General features: G+C 40.0%; 1 protein-coding gene across 1 annotated transcript in view; it reads right to left on the bottom strand.

Annotated features, from left to right (window-relative positions):
• Nucleotides 1-24,488, bottom strand: part of HPGD (15-hydroxyprostaglandin dehydrogenase) — a 29,382-nt gene extending 4,894 nt beyond the window's left edge. The window contains exons 1-5 of the mRNA XM_077779660.1: nucleotides 24,157-24,488; nucleotides 23,723-23,846; nucleotides 20,534-20,640; nucleotides 12,591-12,687; nucleotides 360-436 (exon numbers count right to left, since the gene is read on the bottom strand). Coding sequence (XP_077635786.1) covers nucleotides 360-436; nucleotides 12,591-12,687; nucleotides 20,534-20,640; nucleotides 23,723-23,846; nucleotides 24,157-24,249 — 498 coding nt within the window. The 5' untranslated portion in view covers nucleotides 24,250-24,488. The remainder of the gene's footprint in view (nucleotides 1-359; nucleotides 437-12,590; nucleotides 12,688-20,533; nucleotides 20,641-23,722; nucleotides 23,847-24,156) is intronic.
• Between the last annotated feature and the right edge of the window lie 305 nt (nucleotides 24,489-24,793).

Below are 24,793 nucleotides of genomic sequence, written 5' to 3'. Positions count from 1 at the left end.
ATAAGTCATATCAGGAGCACGCTACATATTCTACTCAAGGAGGACTAAAGTTAATACTTTTTAAATTTGGAGCCAATTTTAAAAATAAAGAATATCTTCCCATTTCTCGCCCTTAGGATATTTTTTCAATAACACATCTGTGTTTAGGACCAACTTCATTTCAAAAGGATCTAGTCTTCATTTGCTTCTTGATGTGACCTGAAAACCATTTTTTTTATAATAGAGATTAAAGGATAGTTTATTTTTCCATCTTTAATCCAGATGTGTTGAATTCTGATTTTATGCCCCTCAGTGTTCTAGAACTCATGTTTCATATAATCACAGAAAGAGAAAAGGAGATACTGCAGTTGTATCCTCACCGCTGCTGAGCGTGTGAATCCAATGATGCCATGCTTTGAAGCACAATAAACAGGCTGTTGTGCAACGGGCATGAGTCCTGAAACAAACAAAAAATTTCAGCAACTGAACCAAAAAATAAGCAGACAGAAACCAATAAATAGTTGCTATGCAAACGGATAAGCTGTGCCTGTTCCGTTTTAAGCTTATTCTAAAAAATACACTAAAGTAATTATTAGACAACTTTCCTTCCATGAGCTCTACTATGCTGTCCAGAATTATTGGTATGTGAGTGACAGCCTAGGAATGAAGCCAAGAGTGATATGTAAGCCCTTCTTTCTCCCTGACCTTCTGTCATGAGAAATCAGTGTTATCTGAAACACAAACAGGGGCGCCTGGGTGGCTTAGTCAGTTAAGCGTCTGACTTCAGCTCACTCAGGTCATGATCTCGTGGCTCATGAGTTAGGGCCCCATGCCAGGCTCCGTGCTGACAGCTCAGAGCCTGAAGCCTGCTTCAGATTCTGTGTCTCCCTCTCTCTCTGCCCCTCCCCTGCTCACAATCTCTCTCTCTCTCATAAATCAATCACAGACAGAACCATCTTTAAATCCAGTGAGTTACCATCAATTTTCAGATTTTTAAGGCTGGATTTTAAAAAGTATATATTATACATTTGTAATACTTCCAAATGGCTGAGGAAGTTCAAATTTCTTAAGCGAGATTTGGAGATTATTTGTCTTTGCTATAAATTAGTATGAATGATGCCTTGAAGTGTTTAAGAAAACTCAAAATGACTTCTTTTGATTTTGATCTGTAGTAGGTGCCTAGATCTTCTTGCCCATGATTTAGGAAAAGCAAATCAGAAAAAAAGGAAAGAAAACCACAACTAAAATGGATGGTTCTATTTTATTTCATTTCATAATTATGCACTCTACCAGAATTCAAGCAATTGTAGAATTGGCTTAATTTTCCACATATGCACAACAGTTACTATTTGTAATGCAGTTGAATGCATGATTAAATTCACAGCCTGCAGAAATAGCAGTACTGTGGCATGCACAGCATCTTTTCTCCCTTACCTCTTGGCACAACCCCCCAAAAGAAACAAAACGCAAGGGAAAACCTTTTCCTGAATGAGCAAGTTCTATTTCTAGTTCCATTACTATCCAGTTTACTTCTTTGTCAATTCCCTAATTAATAGGGATACTTCAAACTAGAGCCATCCGTATATTTCAGGTTTTAACCCATTTCTTCCATTAAACTCATTTTAACGTTTTTAAAATTTGTGCTTTCTCTGAGTCAAGGAACAGTGATCCCTGATTACTATAATGTTATTAATATCAAATATCATGCTAATAATACTAAATTATTCTGCTGAGACGTGTTCATCTCCACCCAGCTAACTAGTCCCAGAGCACCACCAATCAGTCGAGCGTGTGGTGCCAAAGTTCAGCAATAAACGCAGACCTTAACCAGACCTTAACCACTCCCTGGGTGCCTGCCAGGTCTCAATTTATAAAGTATGTTTGCTCAAGAGCAGTTTAAATCCCTGAGGATGGTAGATCACATGGAGTGCATCCACCCAGTGATCTCAAAGTATTATAACATGTGGCTCTCTTCTTGGTTGGTTTTTTTTTTTTTTTTTTTTTTTTTTTTTTTTTTTTAGGTTCAGTAAAATGTGTAAGTTAATTAAGTTCATTGAGGTCAGCCAGCAAGAATTTATGATGGCTTCCCAGGGTACACAGGTGTAGCAGGACTCTGGGATAAAGGGAACAAAAGGGTGCAGCCAGGCACTGCTGCTTCTGGCTCTTCGGAGTTACTCATGGTTTCGCCCCTCCTTAAATGTTTAAGAGATAAAGGCAGCTGGTGGTAGGATGGTGTCCACCGGGCAGCAGGAAATGCAGAGTGAGCCTTAAGCAGAGATAAGCTGGCACAGCCACAGAGACAAAAAGCACAAGGACACTGTTCATAAACGTTGTCAAAGATGAACTTAGAATGGATTTTTGTTACTTCTGCGAAGGTACTGAACTTCTGAACCCAAGCTGGTTCAAAGTGTCACAGAAGTGAAATAAATCAAGTACTGTGTGGTTGGTTCCATTTAAAGAGGCAAGCACAAAACATATACTTCCCTTTAAAGGCAAAACTGTAAATGCAACCAGAATGGGAGAAATTTGCTTGCGTTTTTAAAGCGCCACTTGGTTTTATGAATCTTATAACATTATAATGACATTTTCACTGCTAGCCTGCAAGATGTTGACTTGTGCATTGCTTTTGCTTTTTGATATTAGATCAAAGGCTGTATAAATCAACAGCAGACATTCAGAAATCGTGTTCTTTTTTCCTTTATTTTTTTCATAGCTTTATTGAGGCATAACTGACACACAATAAACTACATAGACTTCAAGTGTACAGTTCAGTAGGTTCCGACATATGTAAACACGCAGGAAACCACAACCACAATCAAGATACTGAACATATCCATCAATTAAAATTCTCCTCGTGCCCTTTCGTCATCTCTTCCTTCTGCTTCCTGTCCCCACTCCCTGCTCTAGGCAACTGCTGATCTGCTTTGTGTCATTACAGTCTGCTTTTTCTAGAAGTTTATATAAATGTAATCACATATTGTAAACTCTTTCTTTGTCTGACTTCTTTCACTCAGGATAATTATGAGCTTTATCCACATCATAGTGTAAATCAATAGCTCATTTCATTTCTTTTTCTTTTCTGAATAGTACTCCACTGTAAGAATAGACCCATCAATTGCATATATATTCACCTGTTGATAGATAGCTGGATTGTTTCCAGTTTGGGGGTATTACAAACTAAGAGCATCCTTTTTTCAGTTACTTAGGCATGCCCCAGTTAATTTAATTAAATAGAGTTTTTTATTTTTTAAAAATCTTCCCAGCACATATAGATCTTAACTGTTACTTCTTATGTTTCAAAACGGTAGAGTGGGTTAGAGATCTGCATCTGCATGCTTTTCCCCCAGTTTGCTATTTGACTGTTCAAGCAGAAATTTATTATCTATATCTCAGTTTGCTGCTGTGAAAAGAAGGCTGAAAAGGGGGGGATAAAGGCTTTTTAAAAAAGTTTTCATTATTCTTTTTGACAGTGATTTTATTCTGAAAGATTTCAGAAGTCCAACATTTCCTATTGGATCTCAAGACCCACTTTTCTTTTAGCAATAATGTTATTGCTACCATGGTTAGCTTCAGTCCTGGTTAACTGTACTTGTTACTTATCTCAGACCCCCAGCACCAATATATGTTATTTCTATGTGCTTCACATAAAAATGTGCTCTGAGGCTGGCAATCAGGGTCAGCACATAGAACTGTGCAGGGCGATTATGGTAGGCCTCTGGAAATAGCATGAACATGGGAGTGTGTGTAAATTGTGCCCCACGATGCCAAATTCTATAGTTTATAACCTGCACAACTATACATGCCAGCCATGTCTGGTAGAGGAGGATGACCAAGCAAAAGAGACTGAGAAGAAGGAACCCAATGGAGGCAGGAAGAGAGCAAGCCAAGCACTGTGTCCGAGAAGTTAAAGATGGTATTCTTGGAAGCCCTACCCGGTCAGCATTATCAAGTGCGGAATCAAATGATGAGATGAGAATGTGACTCTGTATCACTTGTCTAAAAATCGCACCTTGCTTGGTCTCGCATTCTCCTCCAGCTACAATTCCATGTCTCTTGACAATGAAAAGTGCTGAAAAGAGTCACTCTCCTTGCCATGCAGGTGCTGCACGACTCACTCCGCTCGGGCTTTCATTGCACCCCTCCGATCAAACAAAGCTCATGGAGGCTGCCCGTGACCAACCCTTTCCTACGCTATTTACCACTCACAAATGTCCTGTTCACCAAATGTATCAGGGGGTGGGTAGCACAGTGGTTTGCCCTCTAGGTGCCAGGCTGGCTGAGTTCAAATTTTGAATCCCCCATGATGAGCCACGTTACTCCTTTAAAGAAGGAGTAAGTGCTGGTTACTGTGATGTTTTCCTTCTGAGAACTTAGAGCAGTAATAGTAGCCGCAGAGTCTTGAATGAGCTAATTGACATCAACCACTTTAAGCAGTGCCTGGCACATAAGCACCACTGTTGCTGTTGTTCTACATAAACATTTTTCCTTAAGATGAAACATCCTCAAATCTCGTTTCACAGACTTATTTATCCACATTATGTTTTTTTATGAAAATGTGCATTTTGAACCACAATGACACAAATCTGGTACCGTGTCCTAATTTGGTTGGGCTTCTGAACCCTGGTGGACCATAGGCTGCTGCTAATCCTAATTCAAGAGGATTTATAGAAGTACATTCATTTCATATCTATGTGTTTAGTTCCTTTCAAGTACAAAGTATAGGGAAGCAGTAACTAAAATACATTCTACCAAAATGTGTTAAACTAATGGGAGACCCCTTGGTGCAGGGGGGAGTGGAAATTCGCTGGTTGAATGGCCAGACCACTGCCAGGCATCCAAGTTTAAGGGAAGTATTGCCAAGTGTTGTAACTACAAGCCCAGCTGCTGGAATCAATGTGGGTTTTTAACATCTTGCAAATTAATACCAATATGTACAGGGTATTCATGTTAAAGGATTTAAGAACAAAAAGAAAACAAAGGATTGTGGCAATGAGACAGCCATCTCTAAAGAAATGACATTTTGTTTAATGTTTCGAGAGAGAAATCTTTGTGCTTAAAAATGGGTTCCTTATACCTGGGCACTTGGGTGGCTCAGTCGGTTAAATGTCCAACTTGTGATTTCAGCTCAAGTCATGATCTCACGGTTGGCGAGTTCCAGCCCTACACTGGGCTCTGCACTCACAGCGTGGAGCCTGCTTGGGATTCTCTCTCTCCCTCTCTTTGCCCCTCCCACTCTCTCTCCTCTCTCAGAATAAATAAATAAACTTTATTTTAAAAGAATATATATTTTTAAATCCTTAGTCTAGACCCAGCATGGTACAAGCTGACTTACAGAATTGCATAAGGAGTCTCTCCAAAATATAATAGGTCTAATTAGTTACAGGTTTAGGTCCACCCTGAGTATACAGTCATTTAGGAAAAAGAATCAATAGGGACGCCTGGGTGGCTTAGCGCTTAAGCATCTGACTTCGGCTCAGCTCATGATCTCACAGTTCATGACTTTGAGCCCTGCGTCGGGTTCTGTGCTGACAGCTCAGAGCCTGGAGCCTGCTTCTGATTCCGTGTCTGCCTATCTCTCTGCCCCTCCCCTGTTAACACGCTGACTCTCTCTCTTTCTCAAAAATAAACAAACATTTAAAGAAATGTAAAAAAAAAAAAAAGAAAGAAAAAATCAATAGAAGGAGAAATTCTACCCACAAAATAAATGTTTTCTATAAACACTCAGGATAATAACACCAAATAGCACTGACTGATGAGATAATTACAAAAAAAAATTTAAATACCTGAAAATTACATATGTAATTACAGAACATAGAAGGAAGTCATTTAGAAAAATATAATTTCCATTTCCACATTAGTTCTTCTATCTTTAATATTCTTTCTGCCCATATTTACAACAGAAGCTTTAACCTCTACAGCTCATAGAAGGTAAAAAGCTCAAAAAGCTTTTGTGCAAAAAAACTGAAAATCTCCTCAGACAGGGCAATTGTATTGAATCGCCAAACACATTTTCTTTTAAATGGATGGAAGTCATGTAAAATAGATTACACAGAAGTGCTGAAGAAATTCCACTTAGGAAAGTAACTTGAGAATCCAAGGACACCAATGAGTTTAGGTAGCTCAGCAGCTCAGCCAGGATGCAGGAATCTGAACCCCTTGCATTTTCTTTACAGTCAAAAAAGAAACTGGCTACCCATCTTTCTGTTTTAACCATCGCTCTTCTAAGAGGAGGGAGAAGGAAGAACTGGTGAGAATCTGTTTATCTATGTGCGTGCAGAAAGCTGACCCAAGTAATCGGTGCACTTCCTCATTATGTGGTTTCCACACAACAGAACACCTTATCTGTTGCTGGATTTTTCCATCAGTATCATGTGTGCCTTTAGCAAATCATGCTTTAGAGTGTGACAGGACATCAAAAGTGGTGTAAGCATTCATAAAACTACTGCATCTTCTGTAATGGAAATCTTTCCAGAAAGGTAATTTTGCTTGTTAAGAATTAACTTTGTTAGTTCTGAGGTGCCTGGATGGCCTAGTTGGCTAAGCGTCTGGTTCTTGGTTTCAGCTCAGGTCATGATCTCATGGTTTGTGGGTTTGAGCCCTGTGTCAAGCTCTGCACTGGATGCACAGAGCTTGCTTGGGATTCCCTCTCTCCCTGTCTCCCTCTGCCCCTCCTCCACTTGTGCTGCTTCTGTCTCCTGCAAAATAAATAAACCAAAAAAAAAAAAAAAAAGGGTGGGGTGGGCTGCCTGGGTGACTCAGTCAGTGAAGCATCCAACTCTTGATTTTGGCTCAGTTCATGATCTCACAGCTCATGGGATCGAGCCCCATATCAGGCTCTGTGGGGACAGCATGGAGCCTGCTTGGGATTCTCTCTCTCCCTCTCTCTGCCCCTCCCCTGTTCACTCTCTATGCATATCTGTCTCTCAAAATATAGAAGTAAGCACTTATTTAAAAAAAAGAATATTTGCAGAGGGTGGTACCGCATGATTCTTTTTACTTTTGGCTTGGAGATGAAAGAAGGTGATCAGCATTTTAACTCACCCAATATTTCTGGTCTATTGCAGCATTCCTGTCCAACTACTGCTCTTCAGGCCATGGGATTCCCAGTGCCTTGCAATTCGGTATCATGTTTCTACTTAAACACTCTATGCCATTCTATTTGCTTCTGCCATGTTGGTTAGGGATACTGATATATGGCTCTTCAGGTAGAAATTTTGTGCTGTTACTTTCATACCCCTATTTTCCTTTCTGCACATGCTCACTAATGTGTGTATGATGAAGTTGAATTTGTTACTTAAAGTGATCACTTCAGCACACCCACCTTAACATAAATGGCAAGCTGATTGCATTAGCTTAGATGAAACTTTTGGCTCAGGTAAGTATGTTACTGGGCTGGTATTGAAGACATACTCAAGTATTTCCTTGAGACCCTAAATGTTTTCAGAAAATAAGTTTTCTTATTTATTGTTTTTAATCTTAGCAAAAGAAATACCCTAATGGGATCTCTCACAAAATGCTACTGAGTGACTGTCAGAGGCAGAGAAGGCCCCCATAGAAAGACCTTGGTGGCTGAGTACATGGGTGGGTGGAAGCAGGATTGGCAAGCAGAGTGCTTTTCCTGTGACAACTGCTTTGTCCTTCCCTCTGCGTGAAGCAACTAACCATGTAAGAAGCACAGTTGACGCTTACAGGATGTCACCGGCTCAGAGCACAGCTGTTGAAGTACCTGCATTACACCAGACCTCACTCTGTTGTTCCTCTCACCCTTTTTTTTTTAAGGGAAGGATGAAGGTGGCAAAATGAGTGCAGCTTTATATGTTTATAGACAGAAACTTCTACCGAGGAGTCTACGTGTTTAACAGTGATCAGAACAACTTCTGGCATTTCCAGACGGAGCACACCCTTTCCTCAGTATTCTGAGGAGTCGCTCTCTGCTTTGCTCCTGTTTGTTACACTTATTAATTGCATTTGATACTTGGTCTGCGTCAGTGGTCATTACTCATTAACTTCTCTGCCCAAACCAGTGTTTCAACTTAAGGTTTTACTGACAGTGAAGGGCTCCACCGCATCTGTGTTAAGTGACTGTGAGGAAAGACCGGTTGAGTTGCACAGGACCCAAAGCTGTTCCTTAACAGGGTGAGCAGTAAGGGGGAAAACAGGGAAAAATCTGGGAGGAATGAAAGTTTGGAAAGCACTTTTGGAAAACACAGAGGAAGCTAGCATTAGAAATACTTATTCTAAATTTTGTTAATTATACCTGGATAAAAAAATCCTTTGACTCTGGTAACTCCTCAAAGACTCTTTTGGTCATATGGCCTCTCCCAACATGCTGTGACATCAAGGGTATACAAATTTTGATTGCATTTCTGAGGAAAGTGTGCCACCTTAGAGGTTCTCACTGATCTTTTCCTACCATTACGAAATCCTGAATGTTTATCAAACTAATCTTATTATGGGAAGAAGAGAAGCTCTTGGTGAGTGAATAAAATACAAGACAGTACATCTTAATACTGTTTGTCAGGTGAAAGCACCTTAACGACAAAACCCTAGTGGGAGGAGAGGTGGCTCGGCCTGTCCAGATTGGCCAATGACAATGAGGAAATAGCAGAAAGGCAACAGGTATGGTGGTCAGGCAGTATGAACGGAGGATACCTTTCTTCAGAAGGATGGAGGCACTGAGTCATACAGAATGGACACAGATAAGCTACTTCGCCATTATGAATAGAGTTGCCCTCATGACTGGGAGGAATATTAGGTGGAGATGTGGTTTGGAAGGCTAGGGAATTCATTAAATTGTAAGAGTGCCAGGAAGGCAATCTGACACCAAAATGATCTTATCACCGATTTTGTATCCAATCACTGTTTTATCTGCATGATTAGAGAAAGACCCACACAGGGTTCCAGACATTGACCCTGACATAGGGAAGGAGAGAATGAATACCCAGGGGCAGGTAGTGTGATAGACCAAGCTCTTAGCCAAGAGAGCAAAGTGGGTGTCTAATTGTAATCCTTAAATTGCTCTTCACAGTGACGTGTTTTGACTTGTGACTTTGGGAAGCGCCTCGAATGTTTTCAGGGCTTTGCTACGTGTGTCAAATGGGGCAAAAGCTTAAGATATCACTGGGGTGTAGTCATGTCGTCTTGAGATTAGAGCAGTGCCCAGAAGGCCTGAAGACATTTCCCTGGCTTAATCAAGGTATAGGAATTCAGCTTCTTTTACTTCGCAGTTAGGCCAAATGGTCACAGATAGAGAGACAAAGCAACAAACTCCCAGAAGAGATAGATAATCTTGTGGTTAGGAGAGAAGAGGTCTTGTAGCAGGCTGCTTGCATGTGAATTCCAGCATTCTTGCTTCCTTGCTATGGATGCTTGTGCAAGATCCTTAAATTCTCCTACCTTGATTTCCTCATATACTAAATGGGGATTACGGACTCTACTTCACGGTTGTTGTATTCAATGAGGTAATGCCCACACAGTGGTTAAAACAGTATCGCGTACACAGCACGTGCTCAATGAATGTTAAGTGTTGTTACCACATTTAAATATCTTTATTGGATGAAAGGCAGTGCTACATTGCATTTTGCTATTCATACTTCCTTTGAGGCGAGTAAGCCTACCCTTATGGTACAGAATGTCCGCCACAGAGTCCTAGATTGATCTAACCCTGGGGCCTTGCAGGCTCCCAGGGAATGAACTAAGTACTTCTAGTGGCAGAAGGGCGAGAGGCTCTCTCTACAGTGCTTGTGGCTCAATAGGCTTTTCTAGCCTGTGAGCTTGAAGACACGATCCATGGAATTATCTCTTGAGCACCACCACAGGTGGTGGGGAAAAAAAAAAATCCAAGTTTTTTCACATTTATATTTTTACGTAAAAACTTTTTTTAAACGTTTATTTAGTTTTGAGAGACAGAGAGACAAACAGACAGACAGACAGAGGGCAAGTGGGGGAGGGGTAGAGAGAGAGAGAGAGAGCAGAATCCAAAGCAGGCTCCAGGCTCTGAGCTGTCAGCACGAAGCATGAGATCATGACCTGAGCTGAGGTCAACATAAGAAGCTTAACCGACTGAGCTACCCAGAGGCCCCTAAATTTCTGTTTTTAATAAAATATTAAATACTTCTTATTAATCCAGCGATCCTCTGTGTATTTTTTCCTTATAATTTCATTTTAAAATAGTGCATATATGGCCTGGACAATTTGACTTTAGGGGATCGGCATCCCAGAATCTAAAAGGTGGTGCTCCCTTAGGCCAAATATCTCTGCTAAGTATTGCCCATGCTGTCACCTTCTACTGTATCCTCAGAACTGAAATGTTACGATCTATACGGAGATGTTGTATTAGGAAAAACAACTCTGAGAAAGTTACCTGAGGTTACCCTGCAAAATGTATCACCTCAGTTCTCCAATAACTTCAGGGATACCATTTTGTCCTTAGGCAACCCACAAAATGAGATGCTAGGCTGTTTTTGAGAACTTCTAGGGAAGGAGATTTATAGGTTTCCACTGGTGGCAGGACCACAGCAGCTTAAGGGCCCCTCTGACAATGATTCTCAGAGGACAGAGAAGATAAAAATGGAGAGAATCAGACTCTGGTGTGATCACGGGCACCCCAAACCGGACTCGTGAAATACAGCCGGAACTGGCAGATGGGGCAGAAGGGGGAGAGATGGGAAACACCTAAAATTACTGCACTCACTGAAACCAACCAGAGAACCTGACAGAGTCTCACTACATTTGGACACGAATAATTTAGACTTGCTCTCAATACCGGCCAGACTTCTCAAACTTCGTAACTTCATTTGAGCTACTGAAGAATCACTGATGATATCCCCCCTCCCCCCTAAAATTTTAAAAGTAAAGTTGTCTGGTTAAGCGGCTCGAAAACTCCTGCCAAATATCACAGCTACTGTTGAGTAATACGGTATCAGGTGGTATTAAAGCCTCCTGCCCTGAATGAAATGTAGTTTTGGATTGCACGCTGTGGCAAGGAAGATTAGCAGCCTACTGACATCCGTTCTTTCCTTAGGCACGTAGCTCGACCACATGCTCAGACTCTCTTGGCGTGAGGTGAGCCGGGAGATCAAATCCTGTACTGGGCCATGAACAGAAGTGAGGTGTGCCGTTACGGGGCGGGGGGTTGTAGAAAAGCAGCTTTGCCTTCTTGGTGTTCTCTTTGTCTCTGTTGCAGAGACAGGAGTCACCCCCCACTTCAGCCCCCCACTGCCATCCTAATTGTGGACACTCCATGCCAAAGGGCTTCTGCCAGCCTCACTCTCCAAGTGACTGCATATAGAAGAAGCTCCTGGCAACAACGATCTTGCCCTGACCTGATATATAAGTGAGGAATAAGATCATACTATGTTTAAGCCATTACATGTGTGGGTCTATTTATTATAGCAGTTTAGCACTGATAGGTGGCAGAACAGGTCACTCCAAATGTGGCACTTTGGCATAAAGATTACTTTGACCTAAGGGCACTTGAAAAAACAGCAGGTACAACAAGGGTACTCTGACCTCTCGTTTTCCTCCTGAAAGCAGGTGATAAAGTCCCCATGTAAAATACGTCCTTCCTAGGCATAAGCAAGTAGGAAAGAAATACCAGAGATGAGGAGTTGAGGCCAACAGAAATCTGTACGGACCTTGTTAAAATAAGTCTTATTTTCCTTCAGCCCCGCCCCCCCCATATGTTTTAGTCACTTTCCCACAGTTAGTCACTTTGTTCAACCTACAACCTTGTTTGTAAATGCTTAGGCCTAGCTGTCCTTGGGTCTTGGGTTTCCTATGAAGGTTCTCATGGACATATAAAAATCTACAAGCTTTTTTTCCTGTCAATCTGACTTATGTCAATTTAATTCTCAGGCCCAGCCAGAGACCCTGAGAAAGTACAGGTAAAGTCTGGCTTCCCCTACAACAGATCCCAATGACTATATATGCCATGTTTCTAAGTTCTGTACTCTTTCTAAGTCACATGGGAGTAGAGATACCTTAATGGTGTTTTAGGACTTTTTACCTTGTCAAAGACGCTTTCACGTGCATTATTGCTTAGAGCCACAGTAAGGGTACTTAAAAAGTCACAGTTTAAAATAATAGAGAGAAGGTGCCTCAGTGGCTCAGTCATTAAGCATCTGACTTTGGCTCAGGTTGTGAGCTCACAGTTTGTGAGTCTGAGTCCCACTTTGGGTGAGCAGAGCCCCTCTTCCGGTAAAACTCACCCTTGGGTTGGGTGAGTCCCGCTTCTCTCTCTCTTCCCTTCTCGTGGGATTTTCTTTCCCTCTGTGTGTGTGTGTGTGTGTGTGTGTGTGTGTGTGTGTGTGTCCCTCACTCATTTGTACCCTCTAAATAAATAAATAGATAAATAAATAAATAATAGAAATAAATGCTGCACATACTGCAAATTTCTGATATTATGCAATAGAAAGTTCCATAGAGCCAGTAACAACAAAACAGAATAGGTAAACACATTTTCAATTCCAAACCTGAACTGATAATAAATATACTATGAAGATTTACTTTTGTGGTCCAAATTACCAGTAGGAAATTATCATTAATGAAGATTTACTTTTCGGTCCATAGGACTAATAGGAAATTATTATTAATGTAGTAACTGTCCTTACCTGCTAAAGATGACATGTTGATAATGATGCCGCCTTCACCTCCATTTTGCTTACTCATGTAATCCAAGCCAAGATAGGTTCCGCTGATAACAGAAACCTAATCCAGATGCATAAATGGGAGAAAACATTCATTGTACTTTATCATATAGTCACAGACCAAAGTTTTTATTGCTATTGCAGATTCCCAGGGAGATTTCTGCAAATACTATTCCCTGAAAGCTTTTCAAGTGACTGCTTGCCTTTTTTAAAAGCCAGTCATTGACTGCATTCTCTTTTGTTTGCCTCCTCTCACATCTCTGTAAATCTTCACTTAGTTGCCCAGCCTGAGATTTTTTGAATAATGTGTATACCCATAGTGTTTTGTCACTTGACCTCAATTCTCAGCACCGTCCATATATAGTAAATAGTATTTTTTTGTATATACAGTATCGTGTATACTACATTCTTTTTCTTTTCTAAACATTGGATTAAAAATTTATTTACCCTTCTTAGCATCTGGTTCTCGGATCCAGGTATTTTATATTCAGCTGCTGTGTTTAATTCTTTTGGGTTTTGGAAAATATAAGAGTGGAAACACTTGATTTCCTACACAGTTTTCATTCTCTTTTTTTTCTTCTCATACAAAGTCTGTTTCGCATTTGTATCTACTTCTTCCCCATGTAATGCAGAGGAAGGTGATCTGGTTTCGTGGAGGTGCTGATTCATTCAGTCACAGAAATCCCATTCTCCATGGCAGGACCAGCTTAGTAGCCTGTATGTGACCCACTTTAAGATGAAACCAACATGAAGGAAGGCAGACTGGAGAGATGAAGAGAAACTGGGTTCTGATATCACTGCCGCGGTATCAAGCAGTCCTGAAGTCTGTGTTGTGTGAGATCACATATCTCTTTTACCCACTTTCAGTGCCCCGGCTTTTCCATTAGTTGGACATAAGAGTCTTCTGTGATGTCTGTCACTTGAGTTCGTTCCTCACTCTCCCACTGTCTTTCTGAGAGTTTACTTCAACTTGTTACCCACCTCCATGCATAGGCAACTCTTCCACTGTAAGCGTCTGACATTTAAGAATTCACCTCTACCCAGGTGTTATGCTAAGTGAAATAAGTCAGGCAGAGAAGAACAGATACCATATGTTTTCATTCATATGTGGAACAGGAGAAACTTAACAGAGGACCATAGGGAAGGGGAAGGGGAAAAATAGTTCAGGAGAGGGAGGGAGACAAACCACAAGACACTCTTACATACTGAGAACAAACTGAGGGTTGATGTGGGTGGGGGGGAGGGGAAATTGGGTGATAGGCATGGAGGAGGGCACTTGTTCGGATGAGCACTGGGTTCTATATGGAAACCAACATGACAATAAACCATATTTTAAAAAAAAAGAATTCACTTCTCCCCGAAGCAACCTGTGACACAGAACTTATATTTGAAACCTTATTTTCCCTTTTAGATTTCAGAACCACTCTCCTTTCCGGCTCAGACTTTTAGAAGGTGAACATTTTCTTTTGACATCGTTATTCCTTTTTTCATTCTTTACCAGATTGTAAAGATCATGACAAACTAGGTAACGAGCCTGGAACCGAGGGCATCTATTGGTGTTTGCCTTTTATTTTTAAAAGTCCTTTTAGAGTTTTCTTGACAAGCTTTCAGTGCTGCCTCTCTACCTAACAGTAGTTCTGGAACAAAAGAGCAAATTGAAGATTCTATTCACTTAAGCCATGTGTCAGTTTCATATTAAGTAGGCTTAGGGAGAATGAGTAAAAATCTCCCCATGATTCCCTTTAAAAAGAAAAAAAAAACCCAAAAACACTGATGGTTTATATAAGAAGTAAAAAAATTATATGGCTGAAATTACTGAAGTCAATTAGATTCTGGTAGTTTCTGCCTAAGTCTCTAGCATGTCTGGACAGAATTTCTGTTTATGCATATTGGCGCTATGCTTTTATTCTCAGGTATTTACAGCTTTGCTGACACCCTGCTTTTGTGTTTTCAACATCGACAAGGTGCAGCCAGTTAGACAGTTTGGGAATATTTAAGCTTTAATTTTTTTAAGAAGGAAGATTTATTCCCAGGTCTTTGGTGGAGGAGGACAGAGGATTATTTTCCCATTCATTATCAGGTTAAGAACCAAGTAACTCTTCAAATGAAAATGTTCTCAGAGTAAATCTACAAAACAGGGTCTAATATGCTCTGGCTAGGCCAGAGTTGATATTTCACCTCTTTTCCTATAACAGTCTCAGCCTTATGCAGACAATATATTAAATGAAATGTTAGGAAACCACAGAATAAAATGTTTTTTTGTTAATATTCTAAATATATTTCTTGTCCGTTGGCAATGTTTATGTATCACATAGATCTGGTCATTATAATAGCAAGCATCTAGGGGAGAAAAAGAAAATGAAAATTACATGCATGCTCTATCTACAAACACAAGATAGCTGGAATTTATAGTATTATTTTATTTTGGTCCATTATATGAAGGTACTCTCAATCTTTTTAAAAATGTTTTCTTTTAATTTTTTAATGTTTTATTTATTTTTGAGAGAGAGAGAGGCAGCATGAGCAGGGGAGGGTCAGAGAGAGAGGGAGACACAGAATCCAAAACAGTCTCCAGGCTCTGAACTAGCTGTCAGCACAGAGGCCGACACGGGGCTCGAACCCACAAACTGTGAAATGATGACCTGAGCTGAAGTCAGACGCATAACTGACTAAGCCACCCAGGCGGCCCTAAAATATGTTTTTAACATTTATTCATTTCTGAGAGACAGAGCACAAGCAGGATAGGAGGCAGAGAGAGAGGGAGACATAGAATCCAAAGCAGGCTCCAGGCTCTGAGTTGTCAGCACAGAGCCTGTGACGGGGCTCGAACCCACAAAATGTGAGATCATGACTTGGGCCAAGTCGGACACATAACCAACTGAGCCCATCCAGGTGCCCTAAGGTAACTCTCAATTTTTATACTTGACCTTCAAAATATTTTGTATTTGTCTCTAAAAGAGAAAGAAAGAAAGAACAAAAGAAAGAATGAAACAAAGAAACAAAGAAACAAAGAAAAAGAAAGAAAGAAAGAAAGAATATCCGATGTCAAATTTCACACAGTTTGAATAAAAATTCAATTACTGACCAAATTAACACATGCTTATTCAATAGTTTTGGTTACGAACGATTTTTATATGAAAAACCAAAATTATAATCGCACTGTATTCCAAATCTTAAATTAACTTTCTCCACAGATTAAAGCATTCTATAAGTAAAACCACTTGTAAATTCCCCTGGAACAAAGATAAATGGATAAATGATAGTAGCTTATTTGTTTAATTCTTCTTATCAGATATCATGTCTTCTTAGTTTATAGATACATAATGTAATATATATAATATACGCCATCTATTATACACCTATTTCTTTGACATATATATAATACATGTGGGCCTGTGTATTTGCCACTGAAATTTCCTAATCTATCATTTCCCATATCTTCCTCCGATCTAGGGTCCTTTGTGCTACATTCTACTTATAATTTTAAAAATTCTGTCATCTAAAACATGAATCATTGCCTTTCAAGTTTCTTGTCTTTCACCAGCCCAATTCTCAAGAAATACTAACACAGTTGACCATTTTTTTCCTGAAATCTTTTTTCATCATTCGTTTCTCTGTGCCCAGTCTTTTCCCATTTTTGCTCATTTAGGCAGTAAATATTGTATTTCCCCTTGTAGAACTACTTAAAATTTAGCAAATTTTGCCTAACTATTAGAGCCTAATGAGATATTTAGGTATTATTGAGTAGCAATAACAGAAAGAAGTTACTAATTTAATTTGTAATCAACATCCTTGGGAGCTAAGACAAGGGAGTACATTTGACACCATTTATATCCACCTCCTCAATTTTTCTTTAGAGGTAGAGTAGCACAGGGAAATCTACCTCATATAGAAACCAGATTGTGCCAATGAAGACAATATAAGCTTTTCCAATCTGGAGGAGAGATATGATTTATTGAATGAACACTATATTGAAGCACTGTGCTGGATACTTCATGTAAGTTCTGGTTTATTTAAGTTTAACCATTCTTAGTGGCAAAGAGATTATCCCCATCCTCTTATAACCATGAAACTCAAGACCACAGAAATGAAATAAAAATTCATGAATTCGAAATTCAGGGCTGGATTCTAGTTTTGGCTGATTCTGAACGTATACCCTTTCCAGTGCAAATCTTTAGTCAACACTTGTACTTCTGAACAAAATAATGAACAGCAATAAGCTATTTAGTTTGTTTATTTTTATCTAAGTACATTAAGGGATTCAATATATGTTAGTTGTATGTCCAAATTAGATTATAAATCCCACCTGAATGGGAAGGAATTAGTTAGGCATATTAAAGGATAAAAGAGTAAAAGAAATACAGAATGGCCTTATCAATTTTCAAAGTTAAGTCTACCTCCATTCAATTCCCAGAGTAACCTTTGATAGTTATTCAAAGATTCCTTCCTTCCTGAACATTCTTAGTGAGCTCTGAGCAGCTAGAAATAAAGTGGAAGGACAGATGATACAGTCTGGCAACACCGATATATTAGGAAATAATCCAAATATTGTATTAAAACATAAAAGTGAATACTCATGTATGCCAAATATCATAGGATGGCATTTATGTATCCAATAAGTATTCATTGAACATCTACCCTGTTCACAAAACAAAAATTTTGTGGCTTGAAAGAGTTCAGAGTATACTGGCATATACTGCATGGGTATAAAAATAATTCTATTTAAAATTTGTAAGTCCTATAAGAATGGTATAACAATGTTGTACAAGATTCCAGAAGAGGAAGGGTATGTGGTAAGGTCCTTTAACTAAGTGGCTCCTCTCTGACAGGGACAGGAGCACAGAAAAACTATGCAAAAGCATGTACATGGTCTTGTAAAAGGAGGCAAATTATATTCAGAGTCTAAAAAATATATATGTTATTTTTTTTATATTTGCAAATATTTGCATTATACTGACAGAAATAATCAAGTTGGAAGGATAATGACTGGTCAGAGTCTAATCTACTCTTGAAATGGGTGTTGAAGGTAGGAGGGGAAGTAACTTGTTTTCAAGCTATATATAGGTAACAAAGGTTATATCTTGCTCTCTAGATGTAAAATTAAACAAATATCATTAGTTCCTGGAGTTAAGCTAAGGAGTGGCCTATGTCAGCAGAGGCCAAAGAGAAGTAAAAGCCAGATAGTTTCAATGAGGAAGGATCCAGGAGAGTGAGTTGTAGTCAAAGGGACCAAATAAAAATCTCCTGGTTTTCCAGAAATTCCTATTTGCAGTTAATGTGAGAGCATGCGGCAAGTTGTTTATTCACCCAGGCTACATTAAAGCAAACACACCATCCCAGACAGATGAAGATACATAATTCAAATCCTATTACTTTAAGATAATCTCTTCACTATTTTCATGTTCTTTATATTGACTCTAATCACTGCACACTGCTTTCTGACAGCTGGTTTCTCAGAGAAGAGACAGCAGGTGTCCATTATGAATGCAACAAATATGGAGCTTTATACCCTAGTGAACTTTAGCTATAAAATGTCTGTAGATATCACAGATGAAACGATTAAAAATATCAGTAGTGATGCTTCAGGGAGAAAATGGCTGTGGGATTTGTGCTTTTTCACTAGCAGAACTAAGTTCAAAGAAATTCTTGCTACTTCATGTGGTTTTGGAAAGTGGCATTAAGTTTATAAAAAATATATTCTTAAATATTCCTGCAGTTCTCAACTGGTTGTACATTCATTCTTTTTTAAATCTGGCAAAGTATGTAATGACTTCATAATAAGTCAGGGGCAATGACCAAAGATTAATAAAATACTCTTAACAGCAGAAAAAAAAATTAGAGGTATCCAGTGGAATTTAAGAAAGGAATGGAAAAAGATCAAAAACAAAAAGAAAACTTGGTAACTTTAAAATATGAACTAAAGTGTAAGAAGTAAGTTCCAAAAGAAGGGTAAAAAAATAAAAGTGGCTTAAATTCACAAATATAAAATGCAGATATGCTCAGATATGGCTTAAAAAAATAAGAGCTCACACTATAGTGTCAGCAAGAGATAAATATAAAAGTTGACAGGTCAGGTCTCTAAACATACACATATATCCCAGAAAGATTTGGGGGAAACTTGACAAATAAGTTTTAAAGTTCTTTTGAAATCTAATGATATCTAGGAACACCTGAGACAAATTTTAAAAAGAATTAGGAGAGTGTTTGTACGTTAGTTTTCTTTTGAGAGAGAAAGAGGGCGCACGTGCGCACGGGAGGGGCACAGAGAGAGAATCTTAAGTAGGCTCCACACCCAGCGTGAGGTCGCAGGGCTTGATCTCGGGACCATGAGATGATGACCCACACTGAAATCAAGAGTCTGATGCTCAACCGACTGAGCCACCTGGGCACCCCTGTTTATAATCAGTTAAAGGATTCAGACATCTGTCAAGTTTGGTGAGCAACTTGTATCCTTATCCTTCCTCTCTTTTGTGAGGTAGTATAATTCTCATTACTCCCACCAAGTTATTACAGTTAAGCAATCACTTGTGGGAATGTAGATTCAAGTCAAACATTTATTGACTAAGCACTATCTTCAAGATATTGTGTTGATTACAGCAAAAGAAAGAAGGAAAGAAAGAGAGAAAGCAAAAACATAACTCAGTTCCTGTATTTAAGGAGTTTATCATGTACCAGGAGGCTATCATGAAGCAGGGGGCCACTCCTTGTATGTTTATACACACATAGTGGCCCCTCTGTACTTTACACATACCTGCTTTGCAAGACTAGAATGACCTTATCAAGGACAGGATGACCCCATGCACAGCCTCGCCTCGACAACTTGTTTGGCTAAGGTTTAAGTTTTACTAAACCTCAATATCTTATGTCAAGTGTGTTTATAATATGAGATAACCAACAAACTTGTAATACAGTGGATAAAGCAAACCTTATTTCCTTATTCTACATTTTCGTAATTTAATTAAGAGCTAAATGATCATCAAGCATTGTAGAAATTACACACACCAACTTTCAAGATAAAAATCTTAATAATTACAAAGTCCAACAGTCACATTAGCCTTATTTTCTGTTAAATCTCTGGAATTGAATTAAGATTAGTTTTTAGTGGGGCCTGGGTGGCTCAGTCAGTTGGGCTTCCAACTTCGGCTCAGTCATGATCATTCAGTTCGTGGGTTTGAGCCCCGTGTCAGGCTCTGTGTTGACAGCTCAGGGCCTGGAGACTGCTTCAGATTCTATGTCTCCCTCTCTCTTTGCCCCTCACCCACTTGCACTTTGTCTGTCTGTCCCTCTTTCTCTCTCTCAAAAATAAACATAAAACTAATTTTTTAAAAAAGCTTTAGTTTTTAAATAAATAAGTAAGCCAGGGTTAACAGATTTTTTTCTGTAAAGGGCCAGAATAGGTAAATAGTTTAGCAATACACATCACAAGGTCATTGTTACACTATTCAACTCTGCTGTTGTAGCAAAAAGTAGCCACAGACAATAACCAGATGGATGACTATAACTGTGTTCAATAAAACTTTATAGATACTGATATTTGAATTTTGTATATTCATATACTTCATATTCTTCTTTTTACATGTTTTTCAACCTCAAAAAATGTAAGACTCATTTTTAGCTTGAGGACATACAAAAGCAGTGACAGGCTAGGTTAGCCTGTTATGCAATCAACTATGTCTTTTTATATTTCCTTTGAAGATTTTAAGACAGATTTATATGCATAATTAGAAGTCTCAAATGTCTTCCTATTTGTAAAAAGAAATGCTTTTTTTTCTAGCTTTCTGTAACTTCCCTCTTTCTCTAGGTTGTAGGTCATTGTATTGATTTCATGAATGTAAGAACCTTTTTTCCTGTAAAAGCATCATTTTATTAAACAAGTTCAGGCAACAAACATGGCTAAGAGAGCTTACCAAGTTAATCTGCACGGTTTTTTCCCAGTTTTTCTCATTATTCACTCCAGCATTATTGACCAAAATGTCCAATCTTCCAAAGTGGTCTACAACTTTTCTAAAAGTATCTAATTAAAGAACAGAAGACATTATATAGATATGTTTTTGTTTTCCACATCTACATTTCAATCCTACCCTGTGCCCCGAAATCGATTTTCATTTATCCACGCTTACAACGAAAATTACACCCTTAGACTGTGACTTAATTCCTTGCTTGTCAAAGAGTGGTTTGTGAGCCAGCAGCAACAATCAGCATTACATGGGAACTTGTTAGAAATGCCTGATCTGTGGCCACCATATACCTATTGACTCAGAATCTTAACTTCAATAAGGTCTGTAGATGACCTGTATGCACACTGAAGTTCTTAATTCAATGGAGTGAATTTTAGACAACAGAGCATCCCAAGCTATGAGCTCTTACAAATCCAAAGGGTGCTTACAAAGGATGCTATGACAAGCATCCTTTTCCAATAGGCTGCATTATCTTTATAAAGTGTATTATTAAACACAGGTCTTCTTGTGTATTCAGGTCCATTATGGCCATTTCAGAGAGTTTTGATATCCCAGGAAGTAAAAGTGTATACTTCATTCAATTGATCTAGATACTGTAACTTCAATATTTACTATTCATTCTTTTCCCTTTCTCACTATTATTGCTACTTTGTATTACTAGTTTGTATAAAAGCTACATTCAACCAGGGTAAAGTCTACACAGATTCTGAGGCCTGAGAGTCATTCATGGCATTGTCCGACCACATATCCAGTCCTTGCAAACCCTCCTTAGCCAGGCTGCACTTGGCTTTATCATCTTTGTATTAAGACACACATTATTTCTCAAAGCAGTGTTTGGCATAGTTCTATAGATTTAAACTGTTTCCTTAGGCCCTTTACCAGGTTCTATTACTTGAGGCTATAGATAACAATTGTGGCTGTTCTTCCATATGACAGAAATGTATTTCTCATCCTGGGGTTAGTACATGAGTTCCTTGAAAAAAGTACATCCATACAAGCTTTATTTTGATTGAAATGAAATCTACAATTATTAACAACCACCAGACATCCTGGAGAGGGCATGGATTCATCAGTTCCCAAGTGGATAAATTACTATGCAAGCCAATTGCCAAAAATATCACAAAGGCCACTATTCAGAGTACCTTACCATACTGGAATAGAACACAACAAAATAAAAGCAGTTTACTTTTTCGTGGAATTTTTAAACTGCTTAAAATCCCAAGCTGATTCTGGAAAAGGTCCTCCAGCAGAAAACATCTAAGGAATATCTGTCTCTCTTCTACTCTTCAAAACCTCACATTCATCCTATAGGAAATTAGGTGGTTAAGTATGTAAGTCTAATTGCTTCTTTAATTTTTCTTCCCTCACTCTGGTCTCTACTGGATCCCTTATAATCTGCCCTTATCAGGATATAACACGCCATCTTCTTTCTGATCTATCATTGAATTTGGGGCTCAAGTGCCTTATAATTAAGCTCTTCTTGACATTTATAAGCTGAGGCACTCTTTGTAATTTACCTTAACTCTCCATATTCTATTTTTTTCATTTGTAAAATGAATTACGTCTAGATCATCTCTAAGACACTTTTCACCTCTCTGTTTTTATGACTTTAATGAAGTCTCCCCTGGCCACAGCTTAAACAGTTTCAGAAGCGTAGACAGAATTAAATCCTGAAATTGGAAGAGTCGAGGCCATGTCTTCCTTAAATGTAAATAAATGCTGATGTCCAGACAACGTGTGGCTTTCTCAAGACCAACAGGCTTTCTCCTGGTCACTCCCGTATCTGAATGTCTTCCTCCACAATCACTTATCCTTAAGGAATGTGTTTACAGCCAAGATACTAATTTTAAATACTGGGAGGCAAAACAATTAAGGTTAAATGTCACATGTGAAATGACATAAATTCAGGCAGAAATAGCTTTCAGATGATCTATACTGTTTCCTATCTCATCAGCATGGATGTTGGGATTTGGCACGACTTTACCCTTGATCCAAAATCTCATGCACAATCAACAAAACTCTACCCTCTGGCAAAATATGTTCCAATAGCACTGTGTTCATGGGTTGCTTCTACTCAAGCTTGTAAGTCATGTTATAGGTCTTTATTAGCATTTTCAGATTTAATTACATAATCTCCTAGAAAATAATTTCCTTTAACTATAGGGGAATACCCTCTAAGGTACCACTCCATCTTCACCCTTCTATAAAACAGCTCAACACTTTCAAAGAAATTCACATATCCAGTGTTCTTCAAGAACAGGAGTGCTAGCATGACTTTTATGGAAAATTTCTGGCCCCTTCATTATAGATGTGCCCAAACATTTACTCAGTCTTCCAATAAAACTTTGTGAAATACACATATTTTATTTTTCTGCTTTTTCCAGAAAAAAAATGTATTTTTTCCATGCAAATCTACCAGATTTCCATATGACCAAATCTGTTTATTGTCCATGCAATACTGTCCTTGGTCTCTCACAAGTAGATTGGTCTATTTTAAGGGAGCAGACCGGAAACAGGAAAGCATTGAGGAAAGTCTGATAGAAACTTCTTCTGTGATTCTAACACTGCGGTACAGCTATTATTATTTTTAAAGTACCATTTCATAGGGGAAAACCCAGAGAGAACATTTGGTTGAGTGCATGTAGCACGTCTGCGATGTTGATCCTTGATCCTGCCTTCTAGTAGGTTTAAAAGGAAACATTGCCACATTTGGTTGTCATTGAACTCTGCATCTTCCAGCATTCTGGAAGAAGTTGTTTGCCACAGTCCCTTAGCCTACTTCAGCTTTCCAAGCTCCATCTGCAATGTCAATCATTTAATAATTACTGTAGCAGCACCGTCTTTGAATACACAAGGGACTTTGATTACATTATGTGCTACCAAAAATAGAAAATAAAATAAAAGATGTCTCAAACAGTCTTGGTTTTCCCCCTCTTAGTTGTTATGGCTGTTGAGATGTCAGCAGGAAACCTAACAGTCCAAGCTATCTTTCGGGGCTTATTAAATAGCTGCTCTCCAGGAGGTAGCCTTGGATCTGGCTGCACCCAAGCTGGCTCTCCGGCCTGGGGCGCTGCCTTCAGGTCGTTGCTTGTTCAAGGCACGCTCCGGGTTTGATGGATTGACTCCCCTGCCTCTTACCTCTCAGTTGATCCTGGTCAGCCACATCGCACTGGATGAATAGAGTCTTCTGCGGTTCAAACTGCTCATCCAAGGCAGCTTTACACTTTACACCTGCTTCAAGATTCCAGTCGACCAGCGCTACCTATAAAGAGCAGAGGAACCGAGGTTCTGCGCAGCTCGTGAAACAGACAGACAGACGGAACAGTAAATAAATACCAGGACGCTCCCCTTCTTGGACTTAGACTCTGCAGTTAAAATTCGGGGTCTCTCGCAACCGCTTGCGAGGTCTGATCTAGACCGTCAGCCCCCGCAGCGTTGGAAAGTGGCAAGGTGGGCAACCTGGGGCGCAGCACCCCCACCCCCCACCCCCGAGCTCGCCGAGAGTCCTCCGACCGGTGGGCGAGTCTCGGGGAGGGAAGACAAGTTTCCCGGGGCCCGGCGCCAACGCTTACCTTGGCGCCCTTGTGCAGGAGCGCCTCCGCAAAGGCTCTGCCGATGCCCTGCGCCGCGCCGGTCACCAGCGCCACTTTGCCGTTCACGTGCATGATGCGGCCGCTGCTCCGGGCGGTGGGCGAGCTCGGCGTCTCCGCGCGGCCGCAGCTTTTAAGGCCCCCTGCGCGCGCGCGTGCAGCCCGGGGAGCGTTCTCCTGAGAGTGGGCGGGGATGAAACTGTCAAGCCCGCGCCGGGGAGCCCACGGCTGTGTCACCTGGCGCTGAGCGCTCCGGGGCGCCAAGCTTCGCGATCTTTGCCTTGCTGACTCGCCGCCCAGGTCACAGCCTCCCCTCGGCCTCTGGCTGGGCGGCTGGCAGGGCGCCGTCAGAAAAACCAGAGAAGTTATTTCTAGAACAGATGACCTTCTGGGCGCTAAAGACCACCCGGATAAACGGAGAGAGGAGGAGGGGCTTGGGAGCCTGGTGTCCTCCTCCAACCCTCGGGTCCTCCAGTCTCTGCGCCACCCCCCCCCCCATCAAAAACAAAAGCAAGCAAACAAAAGCGAAATTTTAGGGGTGTTGCTCTTTGTCTCAAGCCAAGTTTATGCCTGAATTCGCATCTCATGGCTATTGGGGAGAGGATGGGGGAGGGGTGCA

This window comes from Crocuta crocuta, unplaced genomic scaffold (assembly GCF_008692635.1).
Source record: "Crocuta crocuta isolate KB4526 unplaced genomic scaffold, BGI_CrCroc_1.0 scaffold158, whole genome shotgun sequence".
Lineage (NCBI taxonomy): Eukaryota > Metazoa > Chordata > Mammalia > Carnivora > Hyaenidae > Crocuta > Crocuta crocuta.
Note: the sequence above shows the minus strand (reverse complement) of the source record. Positions and strands in the feature narration are given on the sequence as shown.